This window comes from Lethenteron reissneri, chromosome 25, assembly GCF_015708825.2.
Source record: "Lethenteron reissneri isolate LAM-NWPU_2019-01 chromosome 25, ASM1570882v1, whole genome shotgun sequence".
Classification (NCBI taxonomy): Eukaryota; Metazoa; Chordata; class Hyperoartia; order Petromyzontiformes; family Petromyzontidae; genus Lethenteron; species Lethenteron reissneri.
The window spans coordinates 11,157,189-11,181,169 of NC_083803.1; the positions used below are offsets into that span (position 1 = coordinate 11,157,189).

The 23,981-nt window shown below is 54.0% G+C and overlaps 1 protein-coding gene across 6 annotated transcripts in view; it reads right to left on the reverse strand.

Moving 5' to 3' along the window:
- Positions 1 to 5,292: 5,292 nt before the first annotated feature.
- The window catches only part of LOC133347225 (REST corepressor 3-like), a 53,482-nt gene continuing 34,793 nt past the window's right edge, over positions 5,293 to 23,981 (reverse strand). For 3 of the 6 annotated variants that reach the window (XM_061559321.1, XM_061559319.1, XM_061559322.1), the window contains 10 exons: positions 19,425 to 19,664; positions 17,051 to 17,110; positions 16,289 to 16,372; positions 14,812 to 14,864; positions 13,017 to 13,178; positions 10,670 to 10,794; positions 9,706 to 9,799; positions 8,742 to 9,116; positions 7,413 to 7,487; positions 5,293 to 6,956 (listed from right to left, as the gene is read on the reverse strand). In XM_061559321.1, the coding sequence (XP_061415305.1) occupies positions 6,909 to 6,956; positions 7,413 to 7,487; positions 8,742 to 9,116; positions 9,706 to 9,799; positions 10,670 to 10,794; positions 13,017 to 13,178; positions 14,812 to 14,864; positions 16,289 to 16,372; positions 17,051 to 17,110; positions 19,425 to 19,656 (1,308 nt within the window). In that variant the 5' untranslated portion in view covers positions 19,657 to 19,664 and the 3' untranslated portion in view covers positions 5,293 to 6,908. The remainder of the gene's footprint in view (positions 6,957 to 7,412; positions 7,488 to 8,741; positions 9,117 to 9,705; positions 9,800 to 10,669; positions 10,795 to 13,016; positions 13,179 to 14,811; positions 14,865 to 16,288; positions 16,373 to 17,050; positions 17,111 to 19,424; positions 19,665 to 23,981) is intronic. The other 3 variants (XM_061559324.1, XM_061559320.1, XM_061559323.1) reach the window with 1 other exon arrangement.

Below are 23,981 nucleotides of genomic sequence, written 5' to 3' on the forward strand. Positions count from 1 at the left end.
GTGGGGGGGGTGATGTGGGGGGGGTGATGTGGGGGGGGGTGATGTGGGGGGGGGTGATGTGGGGGGGGGTGATGTGGGGGGGTGATGTGGGGGGGGGGTGATGTGGGGGGGTGATGTGGGGGGGGGTGATGTGGGGGAAGGGGGTGATGTGGGGGGGGGGTGATGTGGGGGGGGTGATGTGGGGGGGGTGATGTGGGGGGGGGGTGATGTGGGGGGGGGTGATGTGGGGGGGGGTGATGATGGGGTGATGTGGGGGGGGTGATGTGGGTGATGTGGGGGGGGGGGTGATGTGGGGGGGGGGGTGATGTGGGTGATGGGGGGGGGGGTGATGATGGGGGGGTGATGTGGGGGGGGGTGATGTGGGGGGGGTGATGTGGGTGATGTGGGGGGGGGGTGATGTGGGGGGGGGGTGATGTGGGGGGGGGGTGATGTGGGGGGGGTGATGTGGGGGGGGGGTGATGTGGGGGGGGGGTGATGTGGGGGGGGTGATGTGGGGGGGTGATGTGGGGGGGGGTGATGTGGGGGGGGTGATGTGGGGGGGGGGTGATGTGGGGGGGTGATGTGGGGGGGGTGATGTGGGGGGGTGATGTGGGGGGGATGTGGGGGGGGGGGTGATGTGGGGGGGGGTGATGTGGGGGGGGTGATGTGGGGGGGGGTGATGTGGGGGGGGGTGATGTGGGGGGGGTGATGTGGGGGGTGGATGTGGGGGGGGGGTGATGTGGGGGGGGGTGATGTGGCGCGGGGGTGATGTGGGGGGGGGTGATGTGGGGGGGGGTGATGTGGGGGGGGTGATGTGGGGGGGGGTGATGTGGGGGGGGTGATGTGGGGGGGGTGATGTGGGGGGGGGGTGATGTGGGGGGGGGTGATGTGGGGGGGGGGGGGGTGATGTGGCGGGGGGTGATGTGGGGGGGGGGTGATGTGGCGGGGGGGGTGATGTGAGGGTGGGTGATGTGGGGGGGGGTGATGTGGGTGATGTGGGGGGGGTGATGTGGGTGATGTGGGGGGGGGGTAATGTGGGGGGGGTGATGTGGGTGATGTGGGGGGGGTGATGATGGGGGGGTGATGTGGGGGGGATGTGGGGGGGGTGATGTGGGGGGGGGGGGGTGATGGGGGGGGTGTGAGGGTGGGTGAGGTTGTGATTGTGTTTATTGTTAGCGGGATTGTGACTATGCCACTGGCTGATGAGTAAGGTTAAAATTGCCAACCCATTTACATTTTTGCCCACGTGACTTGATTAGATTGGCACTGTCGGGTGATGGAGGTTTTCAGTTAAAATGTACATTGTACCCCCACGATCTAATCCAAAATAAACTAGAAATGATATTGGCCTTGAAAGCCCGCGTATGAAATTGCATGTGTGGGGAGCAGTGCCGGATTAAGCTAGTGCGGGGCCTGTAGCTTATGTTATAAAGGGCACTAAATAAAAAAATATTAAAACACGTAAATTTTTTACTTGCATAGTAAAGTAATTGTATTTTTTTTAAATTTGCTATACAGCCAGATAATACGACAAATCGCTAACCTTAAACACCCAGTCGTTCATAAAAGTTGAAGGCGGTATAGTACTACAGTAATAGAGCAATTGCAGAATCGCTGAACTGGAATTGTCAGCATTTACCCTGCTGTGTTGGTCTCACCTGATGACGGTTGCTTGTGTTGCGATCGAAACGTCGTGATTGTTATTTTATACCCCACGTGACTTTACCGAAAGAACCAAAGAGTATGGATTCCTGCAGTCACGAAAGCTTCAAATCAAGATCGGGATTGATAGCTTGAAAACATTTAGCGCGGGCCCCTTGAAAGTGCGGGGCCCGTAGCTACATACACTACTACATATGTAGTAGCTACATATGTAGTAGCTATGTCGCTACTACATATGTAATAGCTACTGTTGCTACTAGGATCCTCCGGCACTTGTGTGAGGTCGTTGTTCTACGAACCCGGGGACCCGAGTTCGACTCCCGCTCGTGGCCAACACACCAGTGACAATTATCTGACCCGGTCCTGGGCCTCCCCTAGGTCGCCTCAGCCTGAATTAAGTACCTGATGTGGTGTGTTAATATCGGACACTAAGGGAGACAAAGGCGGCCGGGCGTGGTGCTGGTCACCCATCCCTTAATGTACCGTGCCGGCCTTCATAGGTGCTCGCGAACAGCACTTGCACCACCAGCAGCCTGTTAAGGCTTTGACTGAGTGTTTGGTCTTGTGCGGAATGGTGGTCCAGCGCCTGGCACACTGCGCCACCGTCTGCCAACTTGGGCTCCATTCCGGACCACGGATCACAACTGCAGTGGACAGCGGCACCTGAGCGGCAGGTGGGTCCACGCGAAGGGCCTCGTCACTCTAGATTTGAAGCTTTCGTGACTGCAAGGATTCATACTCTTAGTTCTTTCGGTAAAGTCACGTAGGTAAAAAATGAAATTAATAAAAATAAAACAATAAAAATCACGACGTTTCGGAGGCAACACAAGCTTCCGTCTTCAGGTGAAACCGTCACAGCAAAATATCTGTAGAAGCTGTGACTTCTTGTCTCGTTGTCTGTTAAAAATTAAAGTTAAGTAGGCCTCGTCACTCGTTCACCACGAGCGCATCGCTGCAACCTCTGGCGGTGGTCATCCTCTCTTGGGCGCGTTTTTATCCTCCGATTCCTTCACTCGTCTTGGCCATCGATCATCAACCCTCCACGAACCTCGAAATACGCAGGGTATACATCTGACAAAACCAACACAACTGCTGTTACTCACATCCCAATTTATTAGAATATCGGCTCCGGAATATGAAACAAAGTTTGTGTGTTTAATGTGACCTATTGTTTTTAACACATCATAACACAATACAAAAAAACCCACTCTAGTAAGCTCTAGAGGCTAGACACAAGCTTTCATCAATCTGTCAATGACTCGATCTGCGAGGAACGGGGTGTAGGCGGCGGTGGCGTCACCACAAAGGGCTTCTCCCGCTCAGTGTGTGCGTGTCACGTGTTCGGGGTCCCAACAGCGATGCAGGTGAATGCGCACCCTGGCCTCCTCTGGCCAGACTGGACGAGCCACCAATTGGGATGAATTTCGATTTAAAGCTTTCGTGACTGCAGGGATTCATCTTCTTGGTTCTATCGGTAAAGTCACGTAGAAGGGAAATAATAAAATAAGAAAAATAAAACATGATAAAATTCTCACGACGTTTCGACCACAACACAAGCAGCAGTCCTCAGGTGAAGAACAGGTCTGTTATTATTTCCCTTCTACGTGACTTTACCGAAAGAACCAAGAAGATCAATTGGGATGAGTTTCAGATTATCCCGTTTTTTATGATCATCAAATAATGGATTTTAGGATCTTTTGGACCAATCCTTGCCATGCATTTGTACTTCACTTAAACGGATCAACGTTAGAGAATTGTCATCGCTTTTGCGTGAAACTTAATGATTTAAATATAAAATATTTCACATATTTTTTTAGGCAGCAGTTACGTCGTATAGTTAATAAAGGTGTTTTAATATTCGCGGTGAGCAACATCGCGTCATCGTCGTCATCGGAAATTTAGTCACTTGGCCCATTTTCGGATTTCTCTGGATTAACCCTAAAAGTGGGAACACATCCCAAGAATAAAGCTCGACATTTATCGAGGTGTGGATCTCTGACTTGGAGTTTTAGGGTTACACGACGGATAAGAACAAAACCAGCCCAATGAAAAGCACTTTAGTAAGGTGGCAGCTCTGCATGGGGTGAGACTGATTCCGCATTGGAAGAGATTACAGCTTTCTTACTGTGTACTGATGAGGCGAGGGTGATGTCATTCAAGAGACAAACGTTCTGCATCAGATGACACGAGGGCTCTATCGCTTGGCGGCTAATCATCATGACATTTCCACCGTAAACTGTTTACGCAAACCCACACATTTGAATCGGCTCCTATTTTAAGCCAAATTAAACCGCCTAATTCCAATTATTGCACCTCAACACCCAAACCGGCGATGTTAGAAGCTCTTGACACGAGACCCCTGCAGCAGTTACACACACACACACGCGTGCGGGTGCCACTCGGCGTTCCATCAGAATGCTTTTTTGTTGTTGTTGTTGTAAATGAGGAATTCGAAGGACACGACGACACCTACGACCGTCGTGAACGAGAACGGCCACCCCGAAACGTGGACCGCGCTCGCCCCAACACGAGGACAATAACGACGGAGCCTCCCGCCTTGACACGTCCGACGAAACATGGGAGAATGTTTTCAAAGTACGCGTTTGACATTCGACGCATGATTTGGAAGGACAAGTTCAAAGGGCTCGCATAATGCACATGCATAATGTACGTTGCCTCAGTAATCCCGCCCCCCCCCCCCCCATCATTGCGCAAGAACACAGCTGCGTGGTCAGCACACCTACGCCTCGATATGAAGAACGAAACAGGTGGACTTCTCCACAAATCTGGCTGTCGCCTGATGAAGCTAGTTGTAATTACTGGCGAAACGTCGTACTCAGTTTGTAAATGTTGTGGCTTGGCTCTCCAACACACCGGGTGGTGCTGTACCGGTGACGAATTGGCCACGTTCTGTTTACGTGACAACCCTCACTAGTTGGCTGTGTCGGGTGGTGGCAGGTTTTACCGACACATTTCTATATTTACGCGATCCAACCCAAAGAAACCCTCTATTATCGATTCGACGCATCTTCAACCGCCCCCCCCTGTACAACACACGGATTCGCGCCAACGATTTCCTAAAACCATCAAGGGCGCGCATCGCTCTACACCGTCGGCGTTACGCGCTGCCCGTGTACGTGAGGACGCGACAGGACACACGGGAACTAAACACGGCACACGCGCCCGCACCACGAGCAAGCGCAACAGCAACCACACGGCCACACTGCAGCGGGTTCGCCGGTCGCCAACCACCGCACGCAGACACACACAGAGAGGTGGGCAGGTTACACACTCAGGTCACCCCTAAAAACACAGTGGTACGCTCCACCACGATCCGCCAGGCGGCAGGGGGGGGGGGTCAACAATGGACTCGTCCAGGTGGGGGGGGGGGGTCAACAATGGACTCGTCCAGGTGGGGGGGGGGGGGTCAACAATGGACTCGTCCAGGTGGGGGGGGGAGTTCAACAATGGACTCATCCAGGTGGGGGGGGGGGGGGAGTTCAACAATGGACTCGTCCAGGTGGGGGGGGGGGGGGAGTTCAACAATGGACTCGTCCAGGTGGGGGGGGGGGGGGTTCAACAATGGATTCATCCAGGTGGGGGGGGGGGGGGGGGAGTTCAACAATGGACTCGTCCAGGTGGGGGGGGGGGGGGAGTTCAACAATGGACTCGTCCAGGTGGGGGGGGGAGTTCAACAATGGACTCGTCCAGGTGGGGGGGGGGAGTTCAACAATGGACTCGTCCAGGTGGGGGGGAGTTCAACAATGGACTCGTCCAGGTGGGGGGGGGGGGGGGTCAACAATGGATTCGTCCGTCCCAATGAGGCAGCACGTGTCGAGGAATCTTTCTGTAAATGACACCGTCACCTTAATCATACGCAGAGGTTTTTTGTTTGTTCATGTCCACATCGTGACATTTGAGCGTGAGCGTCAAGATATGTTAAAGCACACTGAATTGTGAAAATAAAAACATCGGTAATATTCATTCTTTTATAATCATTGTTATATTTGGGAACTAAATGTCCATAAGTTGAGTCCAGAGTCTGACCTGTATAAGCGGCGCATCACACACCAGGGTGACCTCACTCCAAGCAAGACAAACACGTGTATGTGAGCGCGGCTCTGTTGGCGAGCGACGCTGCTCGGTATCCGTCAGTCAACGTGGAATCGAATCAAACAGGAGGAGGTGCTCGTCCACAATCTCGCCACGCGCTCCGCTCGTGCGCAGGCTGCACGCGGCCGCAGTTAAGATCACGGTGCTTTTCAACTTCTAAAATCCTGACGAGGCCAGAGCTCACGACCGCGGCGCTCCGCTCGCCGCTCGCCGCCTGCTGCTGCCGCTACTGCCGCTGGTGCAGAGCGACTCTGGCGACGCGTTCCCGCAGTGCCGTGACCGCACGGCGGTGCGGGAACGGAGTCACGGCATCGCGCGAGTTCACAAACGCCGCCGCATCGCGCGCACGGCTCTCAAGCGTCCCGCCGACCATGACCCCAGCGGCGAGTGGTGAACTCGCTGGGCGAGGCCGCAATCGCGTGTGACACAAGGGGGCATTCCGTTCCGCCACCTCCGCCCCCCCCCCCCCCCACCGAGGCCAGGGCCTTCACCGAGCTCATTCGGCTCCGGCCCTCGACAAAGGGATCCACGCTCGGCTAGAAGAGTTCGCTGGTGGGCCCCACTCCCACGCCGGGTGGGAGGAACGAGGACCCGCCGCTGTAGATCTGCACCGGGACTGCACAACGTCCACGTCTTCACAGCTGTCAGAAATCGGCCAAAGTGCCAAAGTATGTTTTGATCGACGTTTGTTTTGCACGAGCAGCAGCAGCAGCGTCGGTGGTTCTTCTGCATGACAGAGGTGATGTGTGCATTTGTCGATTTCGTTTAGTTTTGTCTCCAGCGTTGATGTCGAGGTGTAATCAAAATTTCGAGGAATGGCAGTTCTTCCACAGGTTGCTTTCGCGCGTTTTCATTTCAAATTTTTTTTTATTCATCCTTCAGCGCTAACTCTGCCTCGCCGTCGGACTTGGTACCGATGAACAAGGGCGAGCGGGAAGTCGTGAAGGACCGGGCAGCGGGCGACCGGTCGACCGCGCGGAACTCCGATTGGAGCCACCCCGCAAACCGCCGTGCGTTCTGAACTGACGGTGCTCACCGTGGAGCACTTCTTCTACGCTGCCCCTAGTGACGCTGCCCCTCGTGACGCTGCCCCTCGTGACGCTGCCCCACCAGCAGGGGGCGGGGGCGGGGCTCCCTGGCTTCCGTTTCATCCATCACCTGCGCGAAGACGTCAGGAATCCTGCTGCTTTGGCGCCACTCACCTGCAGCAGCACACAAAGACAACCTCCCGCGTGTTGGCCTTCAGCGGACTTCTTGGGTACCGTTTGCGCACACCTACTAAGGCCTGCACGGCACACGCCCGCTCGCCTTTGTCTCCCCAATGCGGATGTTTACACACCGCACCAGGTGCTCATTTTAGGCCGAGTCGACCTTGGGGAGGGCCCAGGACCGGTTCAGATATTCGTCACCGAAGTTTGGCCGCAAATTGAACTCGGATTGCTGGGTTCGTAGAGCAGTGGTGGCGCACTGCTCCCCACGACACTCCTGCTCCCCACTGCACACGCATGCATGCGCGCACGCACACGCACCCTGGGTGTCATGGCAAGTGCTGTCAGCGAGTGCCTATTGATTACTGCAACGCACTCGGGATTCCGAGTGAGGCGCTGGGTAGACTCCATCTCACACCTGTACACACACACACACGTATACGCACGCACCTGCGGGCGGTAAGCCGACACCCCATCCTTGAGCTTTTGCTTCAGCGAGCTGTTGTGTTGCTTCATCTTTTGCGCCTGTGCCACACGTATGTACACAAGAACGCAGACGCGCACACAGAGACAACATCCTGTGTTGATCCTTGCAGGCTGTGACGACAAGTGCTGGTAATGAGCACTTATTAATAACAGAACAGCACGCGACATGGTGCTGTGGTCAGAACCACCCCCCCATACGAGTGCCTGGTGCGGTATCAGCACCAGGTACTCGTATTAGACCGTCAAGCTCGGTAGGCCCAGGACCCGGTTCAGGCATCGCCTCGCCACCGACGTTGGCCGTGGCTGGGAATCGAATTCCGGTCGTTGGCTTCGTAAACGCAGTGCGCCAACCGCTGCACCACCACTCCACCTTACCAGGAAACCAACGGTTACACATGAAGGCGAGCGCCCTGTCCGTCTGAAGCACGTGGCGCCTGTTGGACCACCATAAGACTGTGCCCACGAAACGGTGGTCCACAACCACCGCCACCCCACGTGACGCTACGATAAGGGCTCTCCTCCCGACGTGTTCTCGGGACGTACCGCGCGCCGTTCGGAAACAAAATCAACGTCCGACTTTTCGCTCCGTGTGGCGGCAGGGAGCTTCTTCTTCGATTTTATCAGTACCTGAAGAAGCTCCCGGCACGTGGAGCGGGCCGAAACGCCGGACATCGTGCCAAACAATGTGCGGTACGATTCATAAAAGACAACATCGGAGAGCCACACTGCAGCAGTATCATGAGTGTCAACACCTACGGAGTACGGTAATGGGGGGGGGGGGCTTCAAGAAAGGGCAACAGCTGACAGGCCAACACTCACGGCCCCGCTACTACTGGGCGGGAGGTGTACTGAGCTGTTACAGGCCGAGGCCCAGTGACAGGGGCACCGCGGTGGCGAGATGTTGACGACCTCGCCTGGTATGCAGGAGGTTCGTGGGTTCGATCCCGTCCCCGACACCTGCCGCTGTGTATTTTTGTTTTCGGGTCCTCCGGTTTTTACCTCCACATTTAAAATCAACGTGCTATCAAATTCCACGCGATAAGGCAATTTCGTTGAGCTATCATTTGTGGCCACTTCTGTAAAATGGGCCTTGTCAAAATAAAAAGTTTTTTATCCGTATTATAGACATATTTGGAGTCCGCCTGTTCTCTCTCCCCACGTGGGCTGCGTAGATTTCTCTGCGGGTGCCTCCCGTTTTGCCCCTCCACGTTTAGAACAAACTCGCGTTTCCATTATTTGCCTGCTGCTACGTAGTTTAGTTCTAGACGGGCCTCCCCGATGTGCCAGCGGTACCTGCTTCTTGAGATCCACGATCTGCGTGTCGAGACGCACGGTCAGCGAGGACGACGCGCCGCCTGCACCAACTGCGGCGCCTGCGGCACCTGCGCCGACGGCCGTGGCACCACCCCCGGCCTCGCCGGGCCGGGCATCCCCGCAGGCGGGACGGCCGTCGGTGGCGGGCGGGCAGCACGCCGCCACCACCACCTGCAGGTCGGACTGCTCCAGGTACATGTGGCGCGGCGGGTGGCGGCGGTCGCGGCCCGAGTGGTGGTGGTGGTGGTGGTGGTGGGCGCGGTGGGCCCGGTGCCGGGGGGGCGGCGAGGCCGGTGGCCCGTCTCGTCTCTGCACCGCGCGGCTTCGGCCTGCGCGGGATCGCCGGCGGTGCTCCTGGCACGCGTGAGTTCGCGCGTAAGTTCACGCGTAAGTTCGCGCGCGCGTACGAGCACGTGCGTGTAAGAGTACGCCTTTGCTTGAGCACGCGTGTGTACGCATGCGTTTACAATGCAAGTCTGCGCAAAGCGACGACTGTACGGCACATTCGCAGAAAGACCATATCTCAGGTTATCTGCGAAGGCTGTTTAAAGCGGATGTCGTTTGCGAGCGAACTTTTACGACACGGCACAACATGCAGGGGAAACGGCGTCGCAGCACTCTATGTGCACATTGCACTAACCAACCCGGCCACCCGGGCGCGACTCCTGGTCGTGCACGCCACATGGGTGGGAAGTGGATTGTGCTGGTGGCGGAAAACGCAAATTTTAGTGTTGCTAAATATCGTACGAACGCCATTAAACTTCCACAGGCTTTTCCAGCAGATTTGCACGTGCACTCAAAAAAGTCTAAATTTTTAGAGAGACCCCATCAAATGGGAGAAATTGGCGGGGATTGCTCTCTTGTGTGGACGAAGTCGCCACACGGTGCTGACGGTGACCACACCATCATTGCACCCATGTCAGAGGAGGGCGGGCGCACTTACTTCCCTCTTCATCTTCTTGTAGGGGTGGTAGTCGCTGTCGCTGGCATTATCCTCCTCGTCCTCCTCCTCTTGCGCTCCGTCAAGCTCCTCGTCACTGCCGGCGGAGAGAACGTGGTGACAGTGGGAGTGACGACGATGGCAGCGACGGTTGTGGTGATGGTGACGGTGATGGTGGTGGCGGTGTTGAGAACGATAAGTGTCGGTGGTGACCGCGTTGATGGTAATGAAGGTGATGATGGTGGTAATCATCGTGGTTACTGGCAATGATAGTGGGGGTGCTGGTGGTGGTGATTGTGATATTGGTGATGTTAGTAAAAGTGGTGATTATTATTCTGCTCGTTTACCCAGGAAAGCCTCGCCGAGTCTCACGACTCTTTTTCACGAGGGTCCTGCCAAGTGGGGAGCGACAATCTGCCGTGTGTTCCGTACGTTTCCTAATCATATCATCTGCCGAGTAATTTTTCTAATTTTGGACCACGACGCCGGCACACAATGGACCTGCTCGTTATTTGAACAACATCTCAGGATCTCGACTATCCACGGCGCGTGGTACATCGTGGTCAATACGCACGCACCGCAGTATTGTACGTGTGTGTGTTGGACTTCTTTCCCACCGTACGTAGCCAACCGTGCTAATCAGAGGTGCGGGGGAAGGACAACAAACTGAACATAAAAAAGCAGTTCTAGAGAAATGAGTTTTCAATTGAGATAATTTTCTAAGTGCATAGCTTCAGCAGCTTCCTAATATCGGACGGAAGAGCGTTCCAGACGGCCGCAGAAGCGCATCTGAAAGCACGCAATGCGGTGTCTGTCTTTGTTCGATGGTTAGCCAAAAGCAGGGGCGGCCCACCATATCCAAACCGCGAAATCGTGGGCCATGTCGCCATGCCAACGATGATGACGAGGGTGTAAAGTGGGCGGGGGTGAGGGGGGCGAGCGACCGGCCGTGCTCCCCGCGCTTCACCTGTGCAGCTGCGCCCGCCGGCTCGCCTGCCTGCGCTCCTCGCGGTCCATGACGCTGGTGCGCGTGCGCGTCTGCTTCCACGTGTAGTAGTGACGCACGAGGCTGCCGATCGACTTTCCCGGCAGCTTCCAGGGGAACGCGCGACGGGACCAGGCGGGAAGAGCCACCGGGGATGAGGCACGCGACAGGAGGGGAACGAGAGCGACAGCAGCAGCAGCAGCGGCATTAGAGGCTTGGGGTACGCCATGCGGGGCCAAGAGGGCAGTTGCCCACCCCCCCCCCCGTCTAAAAAATGAACGTGAACGTGTGCGCATACGTATGTACGTACGTATGTGTGTGTGTATGCATTCATATAGGTGCACAGAAACAATGTTGGTAAGGAAACAATATTTGCCTCCTCCTTTGGCTGGGTGCATCACTGCACTACCCCACTGTCATCATCATCATCATCGCCATCATACGATTCATTCAGAGAGGTGAATGCGTTGGCTTCGTTTAGAACGCGACATCCAAAAGAAAGTGGCACAAGGATGAGCAGTTCACCAAAAGTCTGAAAGAGGAGACCCCTTTCCGAAATGCGCGTATGTTCCCCGAGAGGGCGTAGCCTGACCTGAAGAGTGGCCAAAAATGTTTAAGGGAGAGAGCAGCTTGGCGGTCACCACCTCACTGCCATCTGCGAGTCGCACAGCCATAGATATTGAGCCAATAAAAGAGAGTGTGCAGCACCAGCAGCGTGTGCTTGGACAAACTAAACTATAAACTATTTTTATTTTACCAGGTGAGCACCACTGAGCTATGTAGCTCTTTTTCAGAAGTGACCCGGCCACGAAGCGGCTTATCACGTGGAAATGTAAAGCAGCCAAATACTCTAAAAGCATTTTGATTCTAAATGTGGAGGGAATAACCGGAGGACCCGGAGAGAAATCCACGCGACCACGGGGAGAACAAGCAAACTCCAAACATACGGGCGGTCAGGGTCGGGATCGAACCCACGATCTCCTGTATACCAGGCGAGGTGGTTAACATCTCCTAGCCACCGTAACGCCCAAGGTGATTGAGGGCTGCTCGTCGTCCATCAACTGTGGCGAACGGACAACTGTGGACCCGGCTACGGTCGCGGCAAGGCGTCCTAAGCTCGCCATGGATGCGACGGACAACTGCTCACCACAGGAACTGCGCCTCTCACCACACCGCGCGCAAACGCCCCCTCTTTGTCAGATCTCGGCAGCTAAGCAGGGCCTCAGTCTGGGTAGAGCTCGGATGGGCGTCCACCGTGCATAACGCAGGTGCTGTAGGCCGCTGCGGTGCCACCATGTCAGCAGAGGTAAGCGCTGCAAAATCATCGTTGTACTGCACTGTGCTCCAGCCTCTATCCTCCCCGCCTTCACCAACCTGCACTGAGCAGCGTGGTGAAGTATGGTCCAATTACCTCGATGTTCCGCAGGTTGCTGGCGAAGGCCCTCATCCAGCAATCGATTGACAACAAGGGCTGTGCATGTACATCACGAACCCTGACCCAAGCAAGTCATGTGATTTACAACCCGACCACTAAACCTAACGCAAGCTAGTCGTGTGTATGATCTACAACCCTACCACTAATGCCTAACCCAAAATGACAGTTTAGAAGTTGCACAGCATCATGGGAATTACCCACGATGCTAAGTGAGCTTTCCCGGCGTCATCGCCGCTGGCCTACACTTGAGGAACCACAATTGGTGGCCCTGAGGCGACACGCGCCGGGCGGCGAACTTGCGACTGATGACCGTGGGAAGGTGTCTGTGGATGGGGGTCACCTCCAGCGCTGCCAAGGATTCCAAACGACACGGACACGGGGGCAAAGGGCAACGCGGCCTTTGTGCATCACAAACAAAACGAGTAGCATTTCCTGAAGAAGTCCATTGCGGTCCTCCTGGCTTTTTCTTGGTTCCTGTTAGCACGAGCCAAGCTAATGGGGCCCCCCGTGTGTGGATGTGGGCACTCCACATAGATGGTGTCCAGACAGACATTGCTGATTTGCTCTACTGTGCCGATGAGTCCTAACGAGAAGGAAACCGGTCCACAGTTGTCGATCGCTGCATCGCTGCTGTTGCCGCTATCAGGTGGTCTCACATTCGATTTTTGACGGTAACCTTCGACAAGAGAACCCGCAATGCAGTTCTTCAGGAACTGCTGCTGGTTTTTTCTGCATAATGCACAAAAGGCTGGATGAGGTTTCATCTTATTTCCTGTGTGATGATGATGACGGTGGAGAAGATGCATCCATCCCCGTAGCACATGGTGATGGTGACGACGATGACAAGGATGCGTGTGTATCCCCCGTGTGCGTGATGAGGGGGGGGGGTGGTACCATCTGCTGGATGAGGTGGAAGCTCTTTCCGTGGAAGCCGTACGCCTGCTCGAAGAGGGCGCGCTCCGTCTCCCCCCACTCGTCGGCGTCGGGAGCGAAGTTGGGCATGTCGGCGAGCGAGCGCTCGATGTTGTGCGCGTGCCACAGCAGCAGCCCCAGCGCCTGGCGAGCAACCACGACGTCACGCGGCCGTCAGAGTTGTCGTGCAAAATCATTGGGAGCTTTTTAACATTGTTATAAAAATAATTCACAGCTCAACGCGAGCCCGGTAACAAAGCGGGGAACACAAAGTGCTGCGGAACAGCAGGTCGAGGCCGGGGTTCGGAGCGACAGGGCCCGGTGATGGGGGGGGGGGGGGGAAAGACTGGGCTCACGGCCCCATACCCAGGAGGGCACCACGAGTGGGGACGTGAAAGTTTATATGGGGAAGGGACGGGAGCTGAATCTTAAAGTGGCGGGGGGGGGAGTCCTTGCCTGTAGTATTTGGCCGGTTAACCAGCGTTAGTTCAAGCAAAGCCCAACTCTGCTGATGAGGCACTGTATGCGGAAACCGGTCCAGAGTTTGCGTGAACTGAATCAATGTTGCTGAAATGATACATTCCCAGAAGGCCGCGGGGTTGATGGGTTGCATAAGAACTATTTTAATTTGTTTTCTGTCGAGAGACAGATACATGAAGGAAACGTATTGTCCGCTTATCTGTTTTGTTATTCAAAGTTGAACACATTTAGGGAGTTGAGCACGGTTTATGAGATTATGAGACGATTTGGGTGTATGTAATTACGATGGCGATGAGGGCGCTGCTGATGATGATGATAAGAGATTATTGCGGGGAGCTGGCTGACATTCACAGCACACCCCGGCCACACACCTCTCCAATGGTGCACGCCTATTCCATGTATGATATTGAAGCTGAGCTCGAGTCATGGGACAGGCTGCTGTAAATGGTAGAGCCGATAAGCAGTGCCAGGGCCAAGAAGCAGAATACAGTCTTCTGGTCAAAGTTCATTTTCTCTTTCGTAATTTTGACCTCGCTCATACCACAAGCTGAAAAAGGACTCCTCATTAAGTGCAGAATACAGCCCACGCAGTACACACGGCCTGCGCACGCAGTACCCGCAACACAAGCAGCACGCACAAAGACAAAGAGATCCCCAGCATAGCCTTAAGAGACTGTTGGGGCAAGTGCTTTTAGCGAGCACCTCTGAAGATGGGCACGGCGCACGAGGGGGTGGGTAAGCAGCGCCACGCTCGGCTACCTTCGTCACCCCAGTGGCGATGTTTACACACCGCACCAGGTACTCATTTGAGGCCGAGTCGGCCTATTGGAGGCGCAGCATTAGTCCAGCTAATAGTCACTGGTGTTGGCCATGAGGAGTCAAACTCGGATCGCCGAGTTCATATCATCTTCTTGGTTCTTTCGGTAAAGTCACGTAGAAGGGAAGTAATAAAATAATAAAATAAAACATAATAAAACAATTCTCACGACGTTTCGGCCACAACGCAAGCAGGTCTGTCGAGGCGACAGCGTCAGACGCTGTCGCCTCGACAGACCTGGTTTTCACCTGAGGACGGCTGCTTGTGTTGTGGCCGAAACGTCGTGAGAATTTTTTATTATGTTTTATTTTTATTATTTTATTACTTCCCTTCTACGTGACTTTACCGAAAGAACCAAGAAGATGAATCCCTGCAGTCACGAAAGCTATAAATCGGAGTTCATATCATTTGCATAACTCAGCGGTGCACACACGCACAGCGCGCGCACACACGGCACGTGGAGCGCACTGCCACCCTCACCTGCTCCGTGCTGTACCCGTGCACCTCCTTGGCGACGGACAGGTACTCGTCCACTGCAACGACAACCGACAGCACGTCCGGCGGTGAGCGCCACTGGCCGTAGCTTACAATCGAAATCCCCGCTCGCTCGCTCTCTCCCTTCCATTTAAATGCATCGTTTTATGTTTTACTTTAGCAGATGAGGCCCACACTGAGCTACGTAGCTCTTTTTCAGAAGTGACCTGACCTCAACGAAGAGGCTTATCACGTGGAAATGTTTATAGCAGCCAAATACTCTTAAACGCACGTCGATTCTAAATGTGGAGGGAAAAAAACGGAGGAACCGGAGAAAAACCCACACGACCACAGGGAGAGAGTTAAGCAAACTCCACATATACAGCAGGCGTCCGGGTTGGGATCGAACTCACGACCTCCTGTATACCAGGCGAGGTAGTTAACATCTCCTAGCCACCGAGGCTCGGGTTGTCGCGGGCGAGCGGCCGGGGTACGTGGAGTGCGCCGTGGGCGCTGCTGGTTACGCTGCACGTGGCCTCTAGGCCCCTAATGGCGCGTGTGTGTGTGTACGTTGAACTTCTTTCGCACCGTACGTAGCCAACAGTGCTAATCGGAGGTGCGGTGCCAAGGACAGCAAACTAAACACAACAAAAAGCAGTTCTAAAGGAATGAGTTTTCAATCCAGGTGATTTAAAAGTGCATAGCTCCAGTGGCCTCCAAGGATCGGAACGACGAACGTTCCAGACGGCCGCGAGAGCGCAAATGAAAGCGCCGCGATGCGGTAGCCGTCTTTGTTCGATGGCGATCCAAAAGTCGCGACTGCTGCTGCTGCTGCTGCTGCGAGGACGACCGGAGTTCGCGTGATGGTGGTTCACGCTCCGTGACGAGACCCTTCACGTGAGCGGCAATGCAGCGCTGGGGGTTGGTGGATCGCGCGCACGAACACGTGCGACTCCCTCCCGACCCGCGGGGGCCGAAGTCACCATCCCCCGGCTTGCCAGGGAACGATGGCGGTACAGCAAGCGGATTACATATATTCTGTCTTTACGGGGATTGAGCGTTGCCCCCTTCCCCCCTCCTCTCGCACGTGTGGGATTCCTCCGGGCACCCCCCGGGTTTCCTCCCATGTGTTTCGAAGGCTCGACAACGGAAGTGGCCGTGCACATCCCAGTGCAGCAACACAGAGCGTGTGGACACACTGCCACCTTGCCGCTTGTCTGCGGTTGTTCCCGCGCTGACGTGTGCGGGAAACTGTGCGCGATGTTACAACGTCCGCAGCGTTTTAATTGTCAATTTTCACGAATGACTCCACATATTAATATAAAAGAATACATATAAGCCACAGTTAATTCATTATTATCAGATGCAATATCAGCAGCAGCAGATACTCCTTTCTGGTTGACGACGCCACCACCGAACCCCACGGGAGGGGACTACCAGGGAGCAGTCGGGGGAGCGAGTGAGTGGGCGGGCATGCACTCACGCTGCTCCTCGGGGATGGAGTGGTGAGGCGACCACACCGGCACGTCCTCCCTGTCGCGATCCCTGGTGCGCTCACGCGGCATCACTGTGATCCCACGCGCACACGCGGGAGGGAGGGACGCAGAATGGGCGGCACGCCCGGGAGAGGGGAGGTTTCACAACGAGAGGAGCGGTCGTGCCATGCTGTGTGCGCTCGGCCAGGTCGGCAGTGCAGGGGAGGCTGTGTTGGGTTGCACATTATGGGTTTGGCTGAGCCACTGAGTGTTTATCAGGAAGGCAGCCAGGTTTGTTATTTTAACCTTTCTCCATTCCGAGACGTCTGCAAGTTGCGTTAAATTTAATTAGAGGAGGCATCTTGCCGTTGTTTTAAAAGACACCGTACTCACCGCAGAGAACTGTAGCGACACGACCGCACTCTATGATAGCCGGCGCCAAACTGTGCCACACACCCTCCCGCACGGCCTCGTGAAAACCTCGGTACCGATAAAGTTAATTTATTTTTTCGTCCAGTTTCGTTTTGATGATGTACACGCATGTCATCCGGGCGGAATCGGAAGAAAAACCTATGACGTACACATACGTCATCAGAACGGGAAAAGGTTAAGGAGGCTATGCCAGGAAGCATCTGTTCCTGGTTGAGTGTGCTTGGTCGGCTAGCCTATAGAGGATATGCTAGGAAAACTTTGTTTGGTTGGCGACGCTGGGTTTCCGTTCCGTGCAGATGTGCCAGGTTTGTTGTGTCGGGTGCCGTGTCGTCACTCACCGGGGCTGAATTCTGGGATCGTGGCCTGGAAAGCCGAACCCACACGGATGCCTCCGCCCCCTGGAGGTGAAACCACAACCCGGAGGTCAAAGGGCAGCAAGAACCACCCACCAACAACCACAAAACTCGGAGCTCAAAGGGCAGCAAGAAGCACCCACCAACAACCGGGCCAGCCGCAAACTCTCTTTCAAAAAAGTCATTGCTTTTGTTGCTCACTCTATGGATTATAACCATGAACAAACGGTGCAAAATACACATTCCTATGCCAGATACCAAGTCGATCCATAGGACAACCAATTATTGACGTCCACACAAAGTGGTCAATGATTAATCTCTCCTCAATCTAGAATGTGAACTTGCAACCTTCCGATTGCGAGCCGCTCGCTCTACCACCGAGCCACCTTTTTAAAATGTGAAAGTTTTAAGTAAAAATGGGAATGTCAAAAACACTAATTTAGTCTCTTTTCCCCAGACGGGGCACCCCTTTGTCACTCTTGCAGAGAGCAGTGCATCAACCTGTGCGAGACAACAGCCCGAGAAAGGTGATATCGCAGAAATACTTCTCGGGTGAGATCCATTCCGAGATCTCCGCGACCTCTTCTTCACACGAGAGGCATTGCACTCCCCCACGCGCCCTCGTATAGAGTTACCCATCGCGCGGCAGTTAAGCCGAAAGCTCAGAACACAATTTTTTTGCTAAGTTGAGGGAAACCTAAATTTTTCCTTTATGCAATGGATTTTTTTTGGTGGAGCATTTTGGCGTCTCGGCTGAATCACCCGACTCGCCATACTTGAGAATCACGTTGAATCACAGGTGGCCGACACCAGGATTCGAAACCCAGGCCTCTCTGCGGTGTCAGCTCAGCGCCTCTGACCTGTGAAGCCACGAGGTCAGAGGTCCGAGTCGCTCTCCCGTGACGAAACCAACCACGTGTCACGTGGTCCCGCTTCTTCTGGCAGTGCACGCCGTCACAAATAACACGACAACCGCGCGTGTAACGTCCCACCGATGTTGAACTCCAGAAAGTTGTACAATTACTGCGGTGAATTCAATGAACTTGACGAGTGCATAGAACGAATGACGACCAGCGAGTAGGGAACGATGATCGTGAGCGTCTCCAGTGGGCCACCACCTTGGCCAATCATCACAGATACAGCAACTTGCGGGGGGGTGGTTCTTATTTTGGGCGCCGTGGTCGTGGGTTTGACGCCTGCTGTATATTTGGAGTTTGCATCTTCTCCCCGTGGTCGCGTGAATTTTACTCCAGGTCCTCTGTTTTTTTTTTTCCTCCACAATGAGAATCAACATCACGCGTTCTGAGTATTTGGCCGCAATCAATTTCCACGTGGTAAGTCGCTTCGTTGAGCTGTTATTTGTGGCCGGGTCGCTTCTGAAAAAAAAGCTACATAGCTCAGTGGACCTTAACTGGTAAAATTAAAAAGTTTTATAGTATAGTGTTTTAGATTTTGACTCAGGTCTACCATGAAAAAAGAGTCCTCTGATGGCAATCTGTTTTATGCAATATACAAGCAATGATAATAATAACGATGATGTACGGCCTTTTGTCAATCCACTGCTGAATAAAGGCCTCCCGATGCCGTGTCGGTCAAGGGGTTTGTTTGGCCATACCTCGACACGCTGGTCAGTGTGAGTTGGTGAAGCAGGAAACCCAGGGCAAGTTTACCAATCTCTTCTACCAATCTTACTGTTCAATGTCAAAATGTCCCCGTGCTCAAGCGAGTGTGGCGACCTGGCCACAAATGTTAGCTCAACGAAGTGACTTACCATGTAGAAATGTATTGCAGCCAAATACTCAGAATGCGTGATGTTGATTCTCATTGTGGAGGAACAAAAACAAACGGAGGACCTGGAGAAAGATGTACGCGACCACGGGGAGAACATGCAAACTCCAAATATACAGCAGGCGTCGAACTCACGACTGCGGCACCCAAAATAAGACCCCCCCCCCCCCCGCAAGCTGCTGTAGCTGTGATGATTGGCCAAGGTGTGTTCATTTCCATTCGTAGCTCTGAGCCAGTGGTGGAAATTCCACGTTCCTCTGGTGTGAGTAGGGGGGGAGAAGGGAATTCGTCTCCATCGGGAAACTCTCCACGAGTTCCCGGGGAGCGTGCCCGAGAAGAACGTCCACCGTGGAGATGGAGCGGTGAAATCCGGGCTTGCGCTAAAGCTGGATGGAACGCTGCATCGCAGAGCCGTGAGAAATGGCGACAGCTTGGGGAGACATTTATCCAGCAGTGGATAGATCACGGCCGATCATAGGACTCGCTAGCCACAGAATAATGATGCACTCCGACGCGAACCTGCCGTGGCAACTCCAGCTGGTCCGACCCGACCTCCGACCCCATGACCCACCTGTTCGTCCATTCTGCAGGACGCCGCCACCGCCGCTGCTCCCGCCGCCGCTGTGGTGGTTGTGCGGGGAGTGGTGTTGTTGTTGGTGGTGATGGTTGTGGTGGTGGTGGTGTCCGTTGGAGTGAGACTCAATGCCGGCGCCCAGGGGGCCCTTCCAGCGCTTCCACGAGACGGGGCCCGTCGTGGCGCGCGCCTTCAGCATCTCCGATCGCTTGCCCAACATGGTCGGCATTTACACTGCTGAGGCACGGACACACACACACGGCCCGTCACACACACGCACGTACGCACACACACGCTAAGACATGCACACACAACCCGTCGCCACATAGACCTTCATACACAACCACTGTGTACACACACACGCGAACACATGCACACACAACCTGTCTCCACACAGACCTTCATGCACAACCACTGTGTACACACACACAATCTGTTGCCACACAGACCTTCATGCACAACCACTGTGTACACACACACGCGAACACATGCACACACAACCTGTCTCCACACAGACCTTCATGCACAACCACTGTGTACACACACACAATCTGTTGCCACACAGACCTTCATGCACAACCACTGTGTACACACACACAATCTGTTGCCACACAGACCTGCATACACAGCCACTGTGTACACACACACAATCTGTTGCCACACAGACCTTCATGCACAACCACTGTGTACACACACACGCGAACACATGCACACACAACCTGTCTCCACACAGACCTGCATACACAACCACTGTGTACACACACACAATCTGTTGCCACACAGACCTGCATACACAACCACTGTGTACACACACACAATCTGTTGCCACACAGACCTGCATACACAGCCACTGTGTACACACACACAATCTGTCTCCACACAGACCTTCATGCACAACCACTGTGTACACACACACAATCTGTTGCCACACAGACCTGCATACACAACCACTGTGTACACACACACAATCTGTTGCCACACAGACCTGCATACACAGCCACTGTGTACACACACACAATCTGTTGCCACACAGACCTTCATGCACAACCACTGTGTACACACACACAATCTGTTGCCACACAGACCTGCATACACAGCCACTGTGTACACACACACGATCTGTTGCCACACAGACCTTCATGCACAACTACTGTGTACACACACACAATCTGTTGCCACACAGACCTTCATGCACAACCACTGTGTACACACACACAATCTGTTGCCACACAGACCTGCATACACAGCCACTGTGTACACACACACAATCTGTTGCCACACAGACCTTCATGCACAACCACTGTGTACACACACACAATCTGTTGCCACACAGACCTTCATGCACAACCACTGTGTACACACACACAATCTGTTGCCACACAGACCTGCATACACAGCCACTGTCAAACAAAGACAAAGATCCCCCGTGTAGCCGAACAGACTGTTGGGGACAAGTGGTGTTAGTGAGCATCTATGAAGGCCGGCACGGTACGCGAAGGGGGTGGGTGGCCAGCTTCACGTCCGGCCGCCTTTGTCTCCCGAGTGGCGATGTTTACACACACCGCACCAAGTACTCAGTTGAGGCTGAGTCCATCAAGGGGAGGTCCAGATATTCGTCACTGGTGTTGGCCGTGAGAGGGAATCCAACTCGGGTCACCGGGATCGCATTGCTGCGCACTAACCGCTACATCACCATTCCCCACACACGCTTATATACACACACACAAACTGTTCCACACAGACTCGTATACGTGAGCACACACACGCACAAGCTAACACATACACACAAAATCTCTCTCCACACAGATCCACATACAAAGATCCCCCTTATAGCCTGAACAATCTTTTGGGCCAAGTGGTGTTAGCGAGCACCTATTAAGGCCAGTATGCACGCGTGCACACACACGGCACTGGGCCAGACATCACTCGCCAATGTTAGCCGTGGCCATGGGTAATCATTCGGAGTATAATGCTGCAGTGTTTTATTTTACTTCCGGCATGGCATGTCAATCAAATAGGACTGTAATTCATAAATAAATTATATGTCCAACCTATCCTGATAAAGGGAAACATTTCCAGGCAAAAGCTTGGTCGGAAATACTCGGACAAACGGAGTATTTCATCCACGCTGGAAGGGACATGTACGCATTCAGTTTCGTGTTAGTGTCAAACCAACGACTTATTCCAAAAACGGAAAATTAAAGACTAGCCACAGTAGTGCGACGATGGCCATGCATTCCAAACTATGAATCATATCGTAAACCCGTAGGCACAACACGATACACATAGACTCACAGAGATAGATAGCCTTAGAGAAAGAGACTCGGGAGATGAATTGAGACCCATAGAAATACAGAGACACACAATCATGGAGAGACAGAGATTAATAGAAGCTCAAAGCTCCATAGAGACCCATACAGATACGTTGAAGGCGAGCTACAGCAGTGTGATTGTCGCCATGCAACCCAAACTATGGACCGTTCTATAAGGTCGCACTCATTACACACAAAGTGCTTGCCACAAAGGAACCACAACACCTTGTTGATCTTCTCAATGAGAATAAACCATCACGCCAACTCTAGTCATCCTCGCAGCGGCTCTTGGCAAGCCATTGTGGGCGTTCAGATGTGCTTCTGCGGCCGTCTGGAACGCTCTCCCTTCTGATATTACTAAGCCACTGGGAGCTACGCACTTTCAAATCTCGAGTGACAACTCGTTTCTTTAGAACTGATTTTCGTGTTTAGTTTGTCGTCCTTGCCCCCGCATCCTCTGATTGGCAACGTACGGTGCGAAAGAAGTTCAACATACGTACTGTAAACCACCATAGTCAGAGCTGCTTGAATGGAGGACCAGAAAAATGACATCAACTCGCTCCTGAAGCCCTCTCGTGGCGAGCAGACATTGGCATTTAGTTCCTCCACATATTGAACTATCGTCGAATAGAATTCCACGATTCATAAATCCCAATGAAAAAAATACCACGCAATAAGCATGAGAATGACACCCTGTACGCACAACGAGGATGCTTGTGAATTGTTCACGTGAGGTTTCCTCATGAGCGAAACCATCCTCTGAACGACCCAGGTAGCTACACGACAACGCGAATCTAGCTCGCACACTCCGACACTCGCGATCGAACAGCGCGTGCGACAATCAATTATTTACAATTTATGCAAAGCGCATGCAAATTGGATGCTAATTTAAAATTCCTACTAATGGAGCAAAATAGCAGCGTCCGATCGAGACAGGGCACATAGACGAGAGGAAGCGTGACGAGCGCGACACACAGCGAACGGGTAAAGGCGCAGCCCTGCAATGGCTTGCTCGCGCTCTAAGAGAGGCCCACCAGAAAGCATTTGGTCTACTCTTCCTCGCCGGTCAGATGTTTCGGAAGTGGGGGACAAAAATATACAAGATTCTTGAATCTTAGGACAACCCCCCCCAACTGTGATAAATCCATTTCATCTCTGTGCAGGTGCGTGTCATTGTTGCCTTCCAAATGTTGAAGCTAACCCTATTGACGAGCTCCTGTTAAGGCTGGAACAGCACATACACACACACACGTGTCCGTACGGGGCCAGCGCAAGTACGATGGCCGATTTGTCACGCTGGCACTGTGATCAAAAAAACATTCATTTTAGGTTGAGTCGACCTAGGCGAGGGCCAAACCAGGTGGAGTTGCCACCTGTAATCGAACTGAACTATAACGCAGCGCACGAACCACAGCGCTCATGCTCCACATAGACAAAGGAAAAACAAAGATTCCCCGTGTAGCCTTAGCAGACTGTTGGGCCAAGTGCTGTTAGCGAGCGTCTATGAAGGCCGGCACGGCACACGAGGGGGTGGGGGTGGGTGGCCAACACAACCGCCAAGCCGCCTTTGTCTCCCCAGCGCCGATGTTTACACACCGCACCGGGTACTTGCTTAAGGCCGAGTCGACCTAGGAGCTGCCCAGGGACCGCTTGATAAACATTCGCCGCGGTTATATTTGCTCGCGAAGCGGAATCGAACTCGGGTCCTTCCAGCAGCGCGCTCACCGCTGCGCCACCGCTCCCCACACAAGACACATCCATCCCCACCCCGGCTTCTCGTGCAGGCAACACAGACGACGAGCACCCACGGCGTGCGGATCGTAGCGCCTCTAGTGGCGGCAAGGCGCGGGGGGGGGGGCAGAGGTCGCAACCGGGTACCCGATACCCGTACCCTACCCGATACCCGGCTACCCGTACCCGGCCGGGTACGGTTACGGGTAGCCGTTTGCGACCCTGGTGCGGCCGGGTACGGGTACGGAATCAAAACCCGTTTGCGACCTCTGGGGGGGTGGGGGGATGATGTGAATCAGCGTACAATTAATGGGTGGGGGGGGGGGACATCGATTCCCTCGTGCGCTCAAAGAATTGACGAAATTGACGCAGCATCACCGTCAACACACCCCGAGCCATCAAACGCAGCACCACCCGCGCCCCCTTCGTGCAACGGAACATGACCACAGTGCAAATCCGTGTATTAAACATTTTAGGTTGGGTAGACCTAAAGGAGGGGGGGGGGGCGCCC